The 15,103-nt window shown below is 38.3% G+C and overlaps 2 protein-coding genes across 3 annotated transcripts in view; both read right to left on the reverse strand.

Annotated features, from left to right (window-relative positions):
• LOC131029006 (uncharacterized) overlaps positions 1 to 15,103 on the reverse strand; it is a 97,242-nt gene that overhangs the window by 2,404 nt on the left and 79,735 nt on the right. The gene's annotated exons all lie outside the window — the stretch shown is intronic.
• LOC131873613 (uncharacterized) lies at positions 1,749 to 11,291 on the reverse strand. The gene is made up of 2 exons (XM_059216515.1): positions 2,803 to 11,291; positions 1,749 to 2,669 (listed from the first exon to the last, which is right to left on the reverse strand). Exon 1 carries the CDS (start codon positions 8,920 to 8,922, stop codon positions 7,276 to 7,278), a length of 1,647 nt encoding a protein of 548 aa, XP_059072498.1. The 5' UTR covers positions 8,923 to 11,291; the 3' UTR covers positions 1,749 to 2,669; positions 2,803 to 7,275.

Genomic DNA, 15,103 nt, shown 5'->3' on the forward strand with positions numbered 1-15,103 from the left:
TCTGAAAAAGAAAATAATTTTAAGAAACACTGTGTTAATGGAACACAATTATCAGGCTTGGGAACCACTCATTAAAATTGCTTTGCAGACCATGGGATTATAGAAAATTGCATGTGCAACCGAAAAGTTCCTTCTGTTGAGGAGAAAGCTGCCTATTGCAATCAACTAGATTAAGCTAGCTTTGATTTTCACTTTAACGAGTCAAACTCCAAAAGGCTATTTCGAATTTACTCAAGAAAAAAATTGCAAGTCAAGGGTTTATTAATTAAATCACTAGCCACATGCAGTTGATCCATTGGTATTTGATACAACTGGGAATTGCATAGTCCATGTAAAGGATCTTCTGTGTCAATTGAACGAGAATGACAAAGAGTTCATGAATTCCAGAGAGATCATTGAGACATCCTTGAGAGATTGAAGCCAACATATAATATATTTCTGCCCACATTATTGTCTACTACAGACAGTACATGGGAGGAACAAAAGATTGCCTTACCATATTGTGTTCTTTATTGGTTGCAGAACAAGACAGGCTCACCAATAGGTGTGTTCTTGGTTGACGCAGCAGGGTCATTTGAGGAAGGAAAAGGCAAAGCAAGACTTCAAGGGGAACCAAGACAAGGAGTTGTGCCCAATGAAGACCAAGTAGGTAGAGACAATGGGCACAAGAGCAGGTCTTATGATAGAGACTGCTAGAGTGGTCACAAAAGCAAGAAGTGATGCAACGGAGTGTAAGCTCATGTTGAGGATAATTGCTTCACTGACAATAAGAAGGGTCACATAGAAGAAGTCAACCAACCCAAGGGGCACAGGTGATGGCTAGTTGTCCCTAGGATGGTCAGGGGTTGTCATTAATGTCCACAGTTGTTTTTGGGACAACCATTCATCACCAAGAATTCCCATGTTTTTGGGACATTAAGGCCAAAAAAAATTGATTGGAGACGGCAGGGAGATGTTCTTGAGGCATCTACAAGTCCCTAGAACATCCCTGGTATGGGGACATGTCCCCAGGGAACACAGTTTTTTTAGTTTGATGCTAAATTTTGGACATTTTATTCTTGAGCTTAAATTTTATTAAGTTGCTAAACCCCAACCCTAAACTGTTTTTAGGTTAACAACTGAGGTTAGTGCAGGTTACTAACCCTAACAATCTAAACTATTTTTTTAGTTTAGGTTTATAGAACTCAATAATTTTTTAATTTTTATTTTTCCTAAGCCTAACTCTAGACATTTTTTAGTTTAGGTTATTGTTAGGATCTTGATTACCATACCTATAGGTTCTCATATATTCAGCTGATAGTACCTCAAGAGAAGAACTTTGCATGGCCCTATTGCAATTTCATGCCCAATTCATGAAACCTAAATTGCATTTTTTGTGGGAATGAAGCTTTATTGTCTCTTGAAGACACTATGGAAAGCAGAGTTGAAAAAGAAAGTGCTACCATTAAATCATCCACGAAACCATCAAATGACATTAACGTTACGGTGGGGACTTTAGATGAAAAGGAACTTCCGCAACAAACAAAAGCTTATATTTCTACATTCTCTCGTTCTTCGAGTGTAATGTCCCTTTCTCTCACTTGCTTATCTTCCACATTTTTCCATAAGCTAATTGGCATGAAAAAAGGGAAAAATATATAAAATAATTATCAATGTAATATTATAATATTTCTTATATTTTTAAGTTGACAACTTATTTAATTATTTAAATAATGAAAGTGATTTAAGTTGTGCAAAAAGGAGGCGTTAGACCCAAGGGGGAAAAAGGTGGTCACACTTACAACTGATTTTTAGATATTAAAGTGAATATGGAGCCAAAATGAGAAAATTAATATTTTATTCACCAAGAAAAGCTATAAAAAGAGAAGCTATGAAGAAAAAAGGGCTACCATTTTTTAATATCTGCTTTTACTCTAAGGAGTTGAGAGCTTCTTATTTCTTGAGGTCAAAAAACCTCTAAGAAATACCAGTTTCAAGGACAAAAACCCTCCTAGCCAGATTTGATGATTCAATCCAAAAGTCACAGCTATGCCTGCAAGTGAATATCTTACAGTTTGGATGCAAAGATGGACATTTTCTAAGTGTTTTGATATTTTGTTTGCTCATATCTGTGGTGGTTTTGAAGGAGTTTTATTGTGCAACCAGGCCATACCATATGTTGGTCACTCTCTTGTTGGTATATTATTTGAAGTTATTTGTAGTCCTTTTTATGCCATTTGGATTCTCTTGATATTTCATTACAGGCCGTACAAGTTGAAGGGTGTGAAGGACATGTGATGGAGTGTTGAGATGAGGGCTTTATACCCTAGATTGCAGACCATAAGGAGGGCCGACCTGTTCAAGAAGATGTAATTATTTTGACCAAGGATAAATAACAGAGGCTGACCTATATTAATAACAGTAAATTGCTAATAAAAAATAATAAAATAAAATGCTTGTGATTATTTAACGGCTGACTGAGTTTGTGTTTGCTAGGGCTGACCTCCATGGAGCGACCAGCTTTGGGCAAGGGTTTGGAAATAATAAAATGTATAATTAAATCTAATTGCTAGCCAACCTGTGAAAGGTTGCAACCTTTGATGAAGAGGTGTTAGTTGAAAGGTATAAATAGGAGGTGTTGGTGGATCATTCACGGATTCATTCAAGGCATACTAATTCCAAAAGCGGATCTATATCACAAAAAGAATCAGTAATCAGATTAATTAATCTGAAAAAGACAGAGTTACTGTTTAAATCATCCTATTAATTATTAGTTAGAAACAAAAGAAATTATAATCCTAAACAAATCATTAATAAACCAACCATGTCTTGAAGGGACAGCGATCAGCAAGGAAGAGACACGTGCTTGGGAAGCAAGGCAACTCTTGCAAAGGAGATGACTCTATGCCTCCTCTTAGAGGCTATATCAGATCAATCTGCAAAGAAGAAGAGAACAAAAACAGATCCATATACTAGATGGAACAGCAGACAATAGAAAGGGAAACAAATAAAGTAAAGAGTTATATTTGCAAAGATATCAGCAGACTTGGTTAATTACCAAGTGCTGTGTATGATGCTACATAATCTTGATCATATTTAGGCATCCTATATTAATGCTTAGTAATTAATGTTATCATCCCTATTATTATTAGTATATATAGATATGAGTAATTAATTATAATAGAGATTCCTATAAAGCTTCAGCCAATCTGCCGTCCCATTATGGAGGGGAGATAGTGCATATGAGGAATGCAAGTAGCTAGGAAGCCATTCTGGTAGAGATACCCCAAGTGGGGCTGGGAGGCCGAATGACAGATGTCATTCCATGCTCTTGGGCTGGATGGAACAGCTCGAGGCGCCTTGTATGATCTCCCAGGTGGTGCTCCATAATGATGAGGGGTTGTTGGGAAAAGCCTTAAGGGAGTCCCACATGTATATTATGTAATTTACAATAACGATTAAGATAATGTCCCTAACCCTAGTAGGAATGATCGATTTTATATCTAACATGTTTGAGGGGTCTCAATCACGACCTAATTGGTAAATGATATCTCTATTTCATTCCTTACATTACTTGGGATTGAGAATTTAGGGAAAAAAGGCCATACCAAGTCTTGTTGGTCATAACATGTAACAGAGGCATGCGAAATAGGAGTCCAAGCGCTTCCTTTTAGGAGCTATTTTCTGTTGGAAAGGTGACACCTAGGCTGAAAAACCCCACCATAGACTCTTTGAGTGGGTTTTCTAACATTATGCTTGATTTATGAAGTTTTGGGTGTGCTATTCCAGTTTCCAATTTTATATCAGACCTGTGCAAGTCAGATTGCCTCCTAACATTTTGCTAATTTTCAGTTTCGGTGTGTTTGGGTGTGTATTAGTGGCAGTTTGGAGTGCATATTTCTTTGCTGTCTCAGTTTGGAGCGTGATTCATGCTTTTTGGGGTGTTTCATCAACATACAAAGGAGTTTGCAGCATATTAACAGTGCATCAAATCTGTTTGACAAAATGACAGCAGTTACAAAGTAAAATCAGACCTACATCAGTCTCTTGTTTCATCTACCAGAGGTATTCTTCATGTTGGGCACTTGAACATATTGTTTATCAATGTTATTTGGTCTCATTTTTCATGTTGCAGTAGTCTGATTTGCTAATCAGAACTTTGTATCAATCGATAACAGCCGTTTATTCCCTCACTTGATGATTTGTAATGCATTTTATATAGACTTCTAGCATTAGTAAAGCTTCCCATTCAATGTTGAACGTCCTACCTATTGGCAAGTAGTCGTTGATGCCATTGGTGTTGTGAGTCTTGGTTTGACTGCCCCATCATAAGAGAGCCTTACGAGTTGACATGCTAAAAGAAGCAGTACAAGATGTTCGCGAGTTATTTGTTGAGCATCACAAGGACCACACAAAGACATGTTACACCATAATATTAAATAAGTGGATGGATAGAAGGAACAATATAATGATCAATTTCCTTGTGGCATCCAAGATTGGCACGATCTTCTTCAAATCTATGTATGCATATGAGAGTGAAATCAGCCGAGATGGGTTTCTTCTTGTTTGCTGTGGTAGTGACTAGGGTTGAGTCAAAATGCATGGTTAAATTTCATGAATAATGCAACTAATTGTGTAGTGGAGGGAAAACTTCTAATAGAGCAATACCCTACATATTTTTGAAGCCCATGTGCAATGTATTGTGTTGATTTAACCAGACATTGGAAAACTTTTATGGGTTACGGCTACAATAGAAAGGGGGAGACCCATCACTAAGTTCTTATGTAATCACACTAGGGTTTTGGTATGGCGGGATTCTTTACTAGGGTAAGAAACTCACTCAACCAAGTGTGCTCCAATTTGCCACTCACTTCATTGCATTGCAAAATTGATGTGCACAATGAACGTCAAAAACATGTATGTTTTATCAAATTAGTCTGAATCCAGCTTTGGCAATCACATGGATGACATCGCCAATGCATGCCTTGTTTTTTAATTGTTTTGGACAAATGCACATGAGATTGTGCAAATTTACTTGATCAAAATGCTAAGATTAGTTGATGGGGAAAAATCTCCCATGGGTTATTTTTACAAGGCCATAAATAGGACAAAGAAGGCAGCAAGTTATAAAATGTAGAATAACAAGCATGTACACGCCAATATGGGAGATTATTAATGCTAGATGGTTGTTATCTTTGTTGGGCTAATCGCTAGTGGCCCTCTTTGGATTTGGGACATGGACTAACAGCCTCAGGTGGATCCGTTTATCTTTGGCATTTGTATCGGGGGTTAACAAGTTGATCTTTTGGCACAACGGCAAATGTGTTCCAACAATTTGTATCAAAGTTAGGTCGCGAGTTCAAATCCTCTCATGTGACGCTGATGAGGAGATTGTTGGACTAATCGCCAATGTCTCCCTTCAAACACATGGACTAACAACCTCTTGTGGATCCGTTTATCTCTGGCGTTTGTATTGGGCTTTAACAGGTTGATCTTTTGGCGCAACCGCAAACATGTTCCAACAATCTCCACATCGCTAGACATTATCTAAATCTAAATATTATTTAATCAAAGATGCTCAACACAATAACCTTGATGAAATTGATACAAAATAAAAAGGATCAAAGCTGATGAAAAGCTGCTATTTGATGATAAAGATTTAGCCATCTCAAATGAGGCATTTGATGATCATGACCACAACCGAAGGGAGAACCAAGATACAAGGGCATTGGCTTTGCATTCTATAGTCTAGGAGCCTTACAAAACTAATTAAATTTTCAAATTTTGTTTTGTTCTCTAAAAATTAAGTTATAAGGGGCATGTTGACGTGTTTTTTTGTTGGAATCCAAGAACACTGAGAGGGGGGGGCGTGAATCAGTGTTCTACCGGAATGATCAATTTTAACCTTATTAAAATATGCATTCACCAACCGGTAAACCGGTACATATAAGATTGAAAGAAGTAAAGCAATCAATAAGCCAATCACACAAATGAATACCATAACATAGAGAATTATAGGTGGAAAACCTCAAAGAGGAAAAACCACGGTGGAATTTATGACCCACAATATCAATCTATTGGCCATGTGAAGATATATTACAAAATATGGGGACCTGCACTTGCAGGAAGGCTTACAGCCTAGAGCACACTGCTCATCACAAAGGAGTCTCACTGACTACAATCACTTTGAATAAGAAAACATAAAACTGAACTCATATAATGCATTTGCTATGCCTGATTGAGTTCCGGTTCAAGCTCTAACTGTTCCGGTTCTGAAACCCTAAACCCTTACCGGAATAACCTCTTACATAATCAACATTCCTCGCATTACAATTATCTCTCTCACTCATATTCCATCACATCATCTAACATATCACAAAATGATCTAATCAACTAACCTATATACCCTTACAATCCTTCATGCCTTATGTCAGCTTACATAGACAATTACAAAATGAATATACATGTCGGCTCAATTACACATATACATAAATATCAAAATCAATTGCCGATTGTCGGATCTCCCAAATGATGTCGGCCTCCTATACCAGTATCCTAATGAAGTCATGTCGGCCTGCAATGCTGGTACCCATAGAATTCCTCCTACCGGTGAAGATACCTACCGGTGCCGATGTCGGTGAAGTGTTTGTCGATAAACAACCAAACCAAGATATGAAAGCCGGAACATGTTGCCATCAATGACAACATATTGAAACCAATCAAATGAGTGTCAATTGCCAACAATCTCCCCCTTTGGCATTGATGGCAACACTCATGTGAAAAATGATAGTGGTTTCCATCTGCCAGTTTCACCCTGAGACTGCTCCCCTTGAGCTGAATGTCCATTTGTGATCATGATTTGAACAAAATACTCCAGACCTCCCGATGTCAAGAATATATTTTTCACCTATACCTCCCCCTTTGACATCAATGCCAAAAAAAATACCAAAAACCGGGACGAAGAATGAAAGACTGTACAAAGAATGTCCCAAAACACCTTACCGAAGCTGAATATATTTGAAAATTTCCAGATAGGCTTTCTCCAAAAGCTCTAGATAAGTATCCCAACCGGATTTGAATGTGCTGGAAACAGATACAAGTCCATTAAGCATGTGAGCATATGACTCTTTATCCTTAAGTTTTGTCGGTGTGGGCCTACCAACCATATCAATACTCCTTATGTACACTTAATGAGTCCAACCAGGGACTCACCAATCCTCTGAGACCTTTAGCTCTCCTAATGATTTTATCCGTATCCCTCTCAAGAGCTGAAACTTGAGCTTCCAACAATAAGATCTAACCATCAATAGATGTAGTCAAAGAATTTGAGCCATCAAAAGAATTGATAATACCTACAATCTTCTCCTGAGTATCCTTAATCCTCTTATCTAAATCTGTTGTAAGTAAACCTGTGTTGCAACATACTCTATAAATATTTGTACATTGCCTTAAAGCATTATCAATCAACTTTAGTTTATCAATAATCTCTTTCTTCTCCGATTCAATCATCTGATCAAAAGTAGCTCTCTTAGCTTGTGTAAACCTCTCCAGTGCCTGTCGGTTAGATATCTGGTGTAAAGATTGAAAGTCCTTAGAAATGCGCTCTGTGATTGTTTTAAGCTTGCCGGATGGGCTTGCTCCTTTGTCAAATTTGCACTCCGGGACAAGTCTATGCAAAATTGGGATTGATTGATCAATAACTCCTTTGTCCACAGATCCTTCCTTCATCATCTTTTGTGCAACTATCATCACGAGCTCAGTAGAACTCATCTCAGTTAAGCTTTTTTGTTCTACCTGTGAGGTGTCAATTGACAACAATGATGCGCTCACTACTAGTTCCCTGCCGGATTCCTCTTTCTTCTCCTCTGATGGTTTATCAACTTTCATAGCTTCCTCTTTTGCACTGGTGGCTTCGCCACTTGGTGCAGTATCAGTTACTGTTGGTTCCTCCTTATGAATTGTGTCCTCAACCTGTACATTCTGATCCGAAGGACTATTGTCCTCAACATTTATAACCTGTACACTCTCTGAATCTGTCAGTATCTCTACATTTGCCGGTATCACCTTTGTGTCATGTACATTAGATTCTACCGGGGGCTTTATATCCAATATCTTAATATCTTTCAAAATTGTAGATGAGGTACCCATTATGCCTTTACCTTTCCCTTCAACAGGGATGTCTGTAGTGTCAGTTTTAGCCTTCGGTGAAGTGTAGAAACCAGGGTTTTCAGCAAAGAATTGGACCCATGCCTTGTGGGTCTCACTAATTGTATCATTAACCCTTCCTAACATAAGACTGACTATCCTATGCTTGCTGTGAAAGATTTTTTTGTCTGCAACCTCGAGTGTCCTATCCAACTCCTCTAGAGTAATGGATCCACAAGTAGTTAACAACTCTTGAATCTTTATCTGCTTATCCTCCTCGATAGCTGATAATCTTCTACCATCTAGGTTGTCATATAGTTGTGCCGATATTTGCTTCTCAATTTCCAACAAAGCTTTCTTATATATATCCAAATATAACAAAACTGCTTCCTCAACTTCTCTTTGCTCATCATCATCTAAATGCTCATAATATAATTGTACATTTTTCAACATACCATTCTCAATAATTTCATCTACCAATTCTGCACAAGTCTTAGGTGGAATAATAGTTACATTACCGATGCCAATTGCTAGGTTTGTGTCATCCATCTTCTTTCTTCTTCCAGTACCGAATGGTGCAGAAGGTGTTTCCTTTGGAGCTTTTTTCTTTGCCGGTACCTTGATTGTAACCTTCCTTACCGGTTGCTTCCTTGCTTCCTCCTTAGATTCTTCACCTTTCTTCCTTAATACCCTCTTGAATGCTAAGGGTGTGTCATCTTCAGTTCCAGAGTCTGATGGAATAGGCTCAATAAAAATTTCAGGCTCTTTCCTCTTCCTTCCTTTTTCCAGAGCATCCATTAATGCCTTGATGTCCTAAGATACTTGTTCAACAAATTTGCTAGCCTTGCCTTGTTGTTTCTCCCTCTTCTTCCAGTTAAACTCAGTTTGAACCTCTTGCTTCTTTTGTTCTGCAGTACCAAAGGATTTCTCAGCTTATCAATAGGTGCATCAATTAACATCTTTGCATAAGCATCCAAAATCTGTGCATCAACTTCATAACCCATCTCTTCAATCCATGTCTTTCGAGGTTTGACTGCTTCCATCAAGGTTTCATCCTTTTTAATCATGAAGCATATCTCGGTTGAGTATTTCTCAACAATTTGCTTTGGAACCCTTTCTCTAGATTTCATAGCCTTCTGGAATGCCTGGAAGTAACCCCAAACTTTATCATCTCACTGACTACTCAATGTAGCAATAGATTGTTTCAATTGTCTTCCTACCAGGATATCAAATGCCCATTGTCTCTTCCCAAAACTGGGAGTTTCATTAATGAAAAATAGCATCAAACAGACAATAAGATTTCCATACCGGAATGTTCCCTTCTTCTCCCCTTTGATCTTCCCTAGGTTAATTAACAACTCATCTAACATCCATCCACAGAGATCTAACTTCTCATTTTCCCTCATGATCTTATGTGCAGCATAAATGCAGGGGCTAGAAACAGAATTAAGTCGATTGGATTGAGTAACCTTGTATGCAATAATCATGCTACCGAATCTGATATCTCTATCTGTAATGGTGCTAACCCTGATCGATCGCTGGTGAGTTTGTTAACCTGATCATTAGAAATCTTCTTCTCTGGACACTGACCAATCTGTGGCAAATCGGTGATGGCTCGAATGGCCTCCTTCGAGATCTTATAAGGTTTGTCCAACCAAATGAATTCTCCATGCACTCTGCTCAAAACATATCTTGTAATCTCATCCTCAAATTCAGGAATATCCATAATGTCGGTAAACCCTAGATCCTCAATGTGCTTGTACTCGGGCTTGATCTTTCCGGAGTCTCCCATCAACTCGCTCATATACATGCTCTTGATATCACTGGTACCCAAATCCTCAATGTGGCAGTGAATGTATGTTCTGACATCTTCCACATATACAACTCCTTCCTGGACACGGGAAAAAGCGCCAACCGAGTCATCCAAGGTGGCAATATGCGGACATTGTTTGAAAGTCGGCCTAGGACGATCCTTAACCTCCACAGCACTAGGATTTGCAATAAAAGTAGGTGCTATAACAATAGGATTTGCAATAACAGTAGAACTCATATAATGCATCTGCTATGCCTGATTGAGTTCCGGTTCAAGCTCTGACTGTTCCGATTTTGAAACCCTAAACCCTTACCGGAATAACCTCTTACATAATCAACATTCCTCGCATTACAATTATCTCTCTCACTCATATTACATCACATCATCTAACATATCACAAAATGATCTAATCAACTAACCTATATACCCTTACAATCCTTCATGCCTTATGTCGGCTTACATAGATAATTACAAAATGAATATACATGTTGGCTCAATTACATATATACATAAATATCAAAATCAATTGCCGATTGCCAGATCTTCCAAATGATGTCGGCCTCCTATACCAGTATCCTGATGAAGTCATGTCGGCTTGCAATGCCGGCAGCCATAGAATTCCTCCTACCGGTGAAGATACCTGCCAGTGTCGGTGCCAATGAAGTGTCTGCCGGTAAACAACCAAACCAAGATATGAAAGCCGGAACATGTTGCCATCAATGATAACATATTGAAACCAATCAAATGAGTGTCAATTGTTAACATTTTTATGATAGCGCCTATTGCCTAACACAGAATAAAGTTGCCCAACGATCACTATACTCTCTCTTTATCAAAATTCAATCGTATGCTAAGATTGCAGTAAGTTCAAACAATTGACTCCAAGGTTTTGGTTATGCAATGGATGTGACTCAGTAGGCTTGATGTGATTTGCCGATAATCCAAGGGGACTTACGCACACATGAAGAAGATTAAACAATTTATAACTTTCAAGGAATTCGATTCACGAATGATTTGCCAACGAAAAGCTCCTTTTTAGGATTTTTGGGTTGAAATATGCAAAAAGTAAACAAGAGAGGGTTTAGGAAAGCTATGCTAACTCTAAGAACAAAGATACAATGATTGCTTGGGTGAAACCAACCGCACTTTGCTTCGCCAACTTTGTACAACTACACAAAGACGGTGCAATCTTCAAAGGTTGTGCAAGAGTTTTTCATATCACCAACGAAAACAATCAAAGAACAATATCCACCCGATGATCGAAGTTAAGTTTCCACATAAAAAGGCTCAGACTAACCTTTAATAACAATTAGCTACTAACAAAGTGTATGAGCAAGGATTTCATTGCAAACAATCTCATCAATCCTGTTCATCTAAGTACTAAAAAACAAATCTACTCTAAGTGAAAAGAGTAAGACAATGCAAGCTACAAAACAGGACCAATGTACACCATCAAAAGAACAATGTATTATAGTTTGTTGCTTCAATCGCTTATCGCAACAATCTCAGACAATCTCTCCTCTTTTACAAATGAGGGGGTCACCCCTTTATATAGGCTTCAAGCCTTGGCTACATGCAAAACCCTAATCAAGGTTTTGTTGTGTATTTTATGCACATACGAACACAGAATAAAATACCAAAGTATTTTACCCTCTCTTGAACAAAATCACCTCAGATGCTAAATATTTGATCAACTAAGACGATAACAAGGTTTCTACGGTCAATTCTTGACATGTGGGTAACTCAATGGCTTGATGTGATATTGTTGTTTTTAGTTGGGGACTTACATAATTGTTCAATTTGGGAATCTTTCATGGATTTGGAATTGGAATAGGCTATGCCGATGACTTAATATTTTGCAATTAAGCTCTTGATCTAATCTAGCAAGGATTTCTAAAAAGGGAACAAAAGGAATAGGGTTTAGGAATTCTATTCTAAAGCCAAGAATGCAAGAAAAGGGTAAATGATTCAATGAAATCCTACTAGGCAAAGTCATCATCAAAATGAACAATTTGACACAAGCTTAGTGCAATCATCTACAGTGTATTTCATAGATGTTCAAATCATTATCATCAGGCATTGATACCATCAAACCAATGCATAATCAATTGATGTATAACAATTGAGGTTAAGTTTGCATAAAATTCTAGTTGACCATGTACAATCAGCAAGAGGTTAATGGTATGGATTAGATGGATTCCACACAAATGCATTCAACAAATTCCTTCATTCAATCTAAAATACTTGAAAGCAAATTCTAATCTAACTTGGAGGCAATGAGAACCACACATGCATTCAACACTTCAACAAAATCACCATCAATCGAACAATGACTTGTATTCAAATCTACAACATATAAGCGACAATTCTCAAAAACATCTCCCTTACAAATGAGAGGCAATGGGGTTTATATAGAGCCTCAAAAGAAATGAATGGCCAAGATTCATTTAAAATCAAGGGGCAAGATCAAGCCAACATAACCCTAAAGTTTCTCTAATTAGGGTTTACATCAAAAGGAGAGCCACCAACACGTGACCCAATGGAATGATGCCTAATCATCAAGTAGTGAATCTTCTAGAAGATTCTGGCCTGCATTCCTCTCTCTCACAACATATTCTAGAAATCTAGCTAACACTGAAACTAACTCCTCCATGGTAATGCTGGGCAAAGCCTCCTACTGCACATCAATCACATCCAATGCATCAGAACAAGCATCCAAAGTATTCTCCCAATCTAGCATAAGCTTCTGCAAATTATGGACATGGATCAATGTTGATGTGTTTTTTGTACATGACCAAACACAGAATAAAATACCTAAAGGTACCTTATCCTCTCTTGAACAAAGTTTCCCGACTGCTGAAGATCTCGCCGAAGGATCAGTCGGAGTAACTCCACGGTTCTGATATGTAGGTTCTCTACATGTGGATAAGCTCTTTGCGGTACGATGTGATTTTGCTGAATCACAAGGGGACTTACTTTTGACGACCTGAACGTTTGATTTGCTTTGGATATTACTGGAACGTGGAATTTCACCGGCCCTTGATTTTTAAAAAAGGAAAAAAGGAATAAGGGTTGGAACGGGATCTATTTCTAACGCTAAGAATGTAAGAGCAATGAATGATCTTTGATGAAATTCTAACTCAGTCTTGCTTTGACATCCTAGGATCATCTCCACAAGATTAGTGCGATCTTCTGAGAAAAGCTTTATGATGTTTAGATCACCGCTACAAGCATGGACACCGTCAGGTTGATGCATATCAATGCAGAAGCGATAATTGAAGTTAAGCTTAAGCTGACTGACTCCAGTTGACTACGCAAGGCAAGTCTACAATCAACAAACTGCTAGTAGTATGGATATACGAATTTCACCGTTGATCATACAAATTTCTTCCATTCACCTAATAACTTGAAATCAAATTTGAGAAGTATAGAGACCATGCAAATTGTTGAATTGACCCATAGAATTCACCATTTCTTCAATGAAATTTACAAGTCTTTTGCAACAATATCTTGGCAACAATCTTTGCCTTCTCTTTCTACTCTACTCTAACTATTTCCTACTCTCTAACTATTAACTATTAGCTAACTATTAACCATTAACCATTAACCCTTACAAATGAGGAGCCAAGGCTTTATATAGGGAGCCATTTACAAACTGACGGCTCTGATTGATTTAGAATCAATCGCTAGGATTACAAGATAGAAACCCTAATTAGGGTTTATTACAATAAACTTCCTTAGCCAATTAGAAAATTACATTCCAGGAGTGAGGACCAATAGGAAGCAGGGGTAGGTACACCAAAGTTTGTGTTGCCTCCGATAAATTAGGTACATTGAATCTGGACATGCTGAGGTGGACCAATCAAGCTGGAGGAATGATGACTGGGATGCCGCCTTGTTTGACGTTTGTGTCTTGGTTGATCCTTCTCCGTCTCTGACGCGATGTACCTCCTTGACTCCCATATGCTTGATGAGGCCTCCTTACTGTCAAGTCTCCTTTCTCCGGTAGCATACCTTGCTTTGAAGTGTTGGTAAGGTCATTCTTCTTTGTCATCCTGTGGTCTTTATGTGGTAGAATGGAGTCCTTGAGGATAGCTTAGAACTCATTGAACACTTGAAATCTCCCAATACTTTTCTCGAACACTTGAAGTCTTCCTCCATGCATTTGGAGTGTCCTTGATGATGATGGACTAGAATAGGTCGTCCTTGTCCTGGCTTGATTTTCTTCCGCCTGCAAAACAAACCAAAAGATGATCAAGTACACATGATGTATTTATCTCAAGATAGCATTCCATACCTTAAATCATCAACAAAAAGACATTAAAATGAAGTTTGCTCAAAATTCTCCCCAAGGATAGGCCCTATAAAAATTTCACTCTGGACCCTTTGGAAGGGTCGGGAGCGAAATTTGCATTTTAGCTCAAATTTCATCATCTCCTTGCCTTGAACTTCTCTTGACCTTTGAATCGCTTCCTCCTAAAGACATCATTGATTTGACCTCCTAAAAGACCAAAAGAGAGGATTTCGCTTTGGACCTTGGCCAAGGACATGACCTATAAGGAATTTCGCTTTGGACCCTTTGGAAGGGTTAGGAGCGAAATTTGCATTTTAGGACAAAATCTTCACATTTTGTGACCACAACTTGCTCAAATGCATCTCTAAGGATGCCTTTAACCTCAATCAACACTAGGCTTGATGCAAAATTGGAGCAAAATAGAGGTTTTAAGAATTTCGCTCTGGACCCTTTGGAAGGGTCAGGAGCGAAATTCACATTCTAGGACAAATTCTATCATTTCTCTATTCCAAAATGCCTTCCAAGGCAAGCATACACTAGTATTCTCTCCACCAAGGCCTGGGAATCCATCTCTTGACCTTCATCATGAGCAAATTAGGTGAAATTGAGAATTTCGCTCTGGCCTCTTTGGAAGGGTCAGGAGCGAAATTCTTGACTTGCTTGTTTTCCTTCACCAAGGTCTATCCTTTTCACTCTCTATACTTGGACTCTCATCTTTGGATCCCTCTCCCATACATGGAAGACTTGCTTGACCCTCAAAATGGCTAGAAAGGAGAATTTCGCTAAAAATCATGGCCAGGGACAGAACCTATTTAGGATTTCGCTCTGGACCCTTTGGAAGGGTCAAGAGTGAAATCCTTGTCCTAGCTCAA

This window comes from Cryptomeria japonica, chromosome 1, assembly GCF_030272615.1.
Source record: "Cryptomeria japonica chromosome 1, Sugi_1.0, whole genome shotgun sequence".
NCBI lineage: Eukaryota > Viridiplantae > Streptophyta > Pinopsida > Cupressales > Cupressaceae > Cryptomeria > Cryptomeria japonica.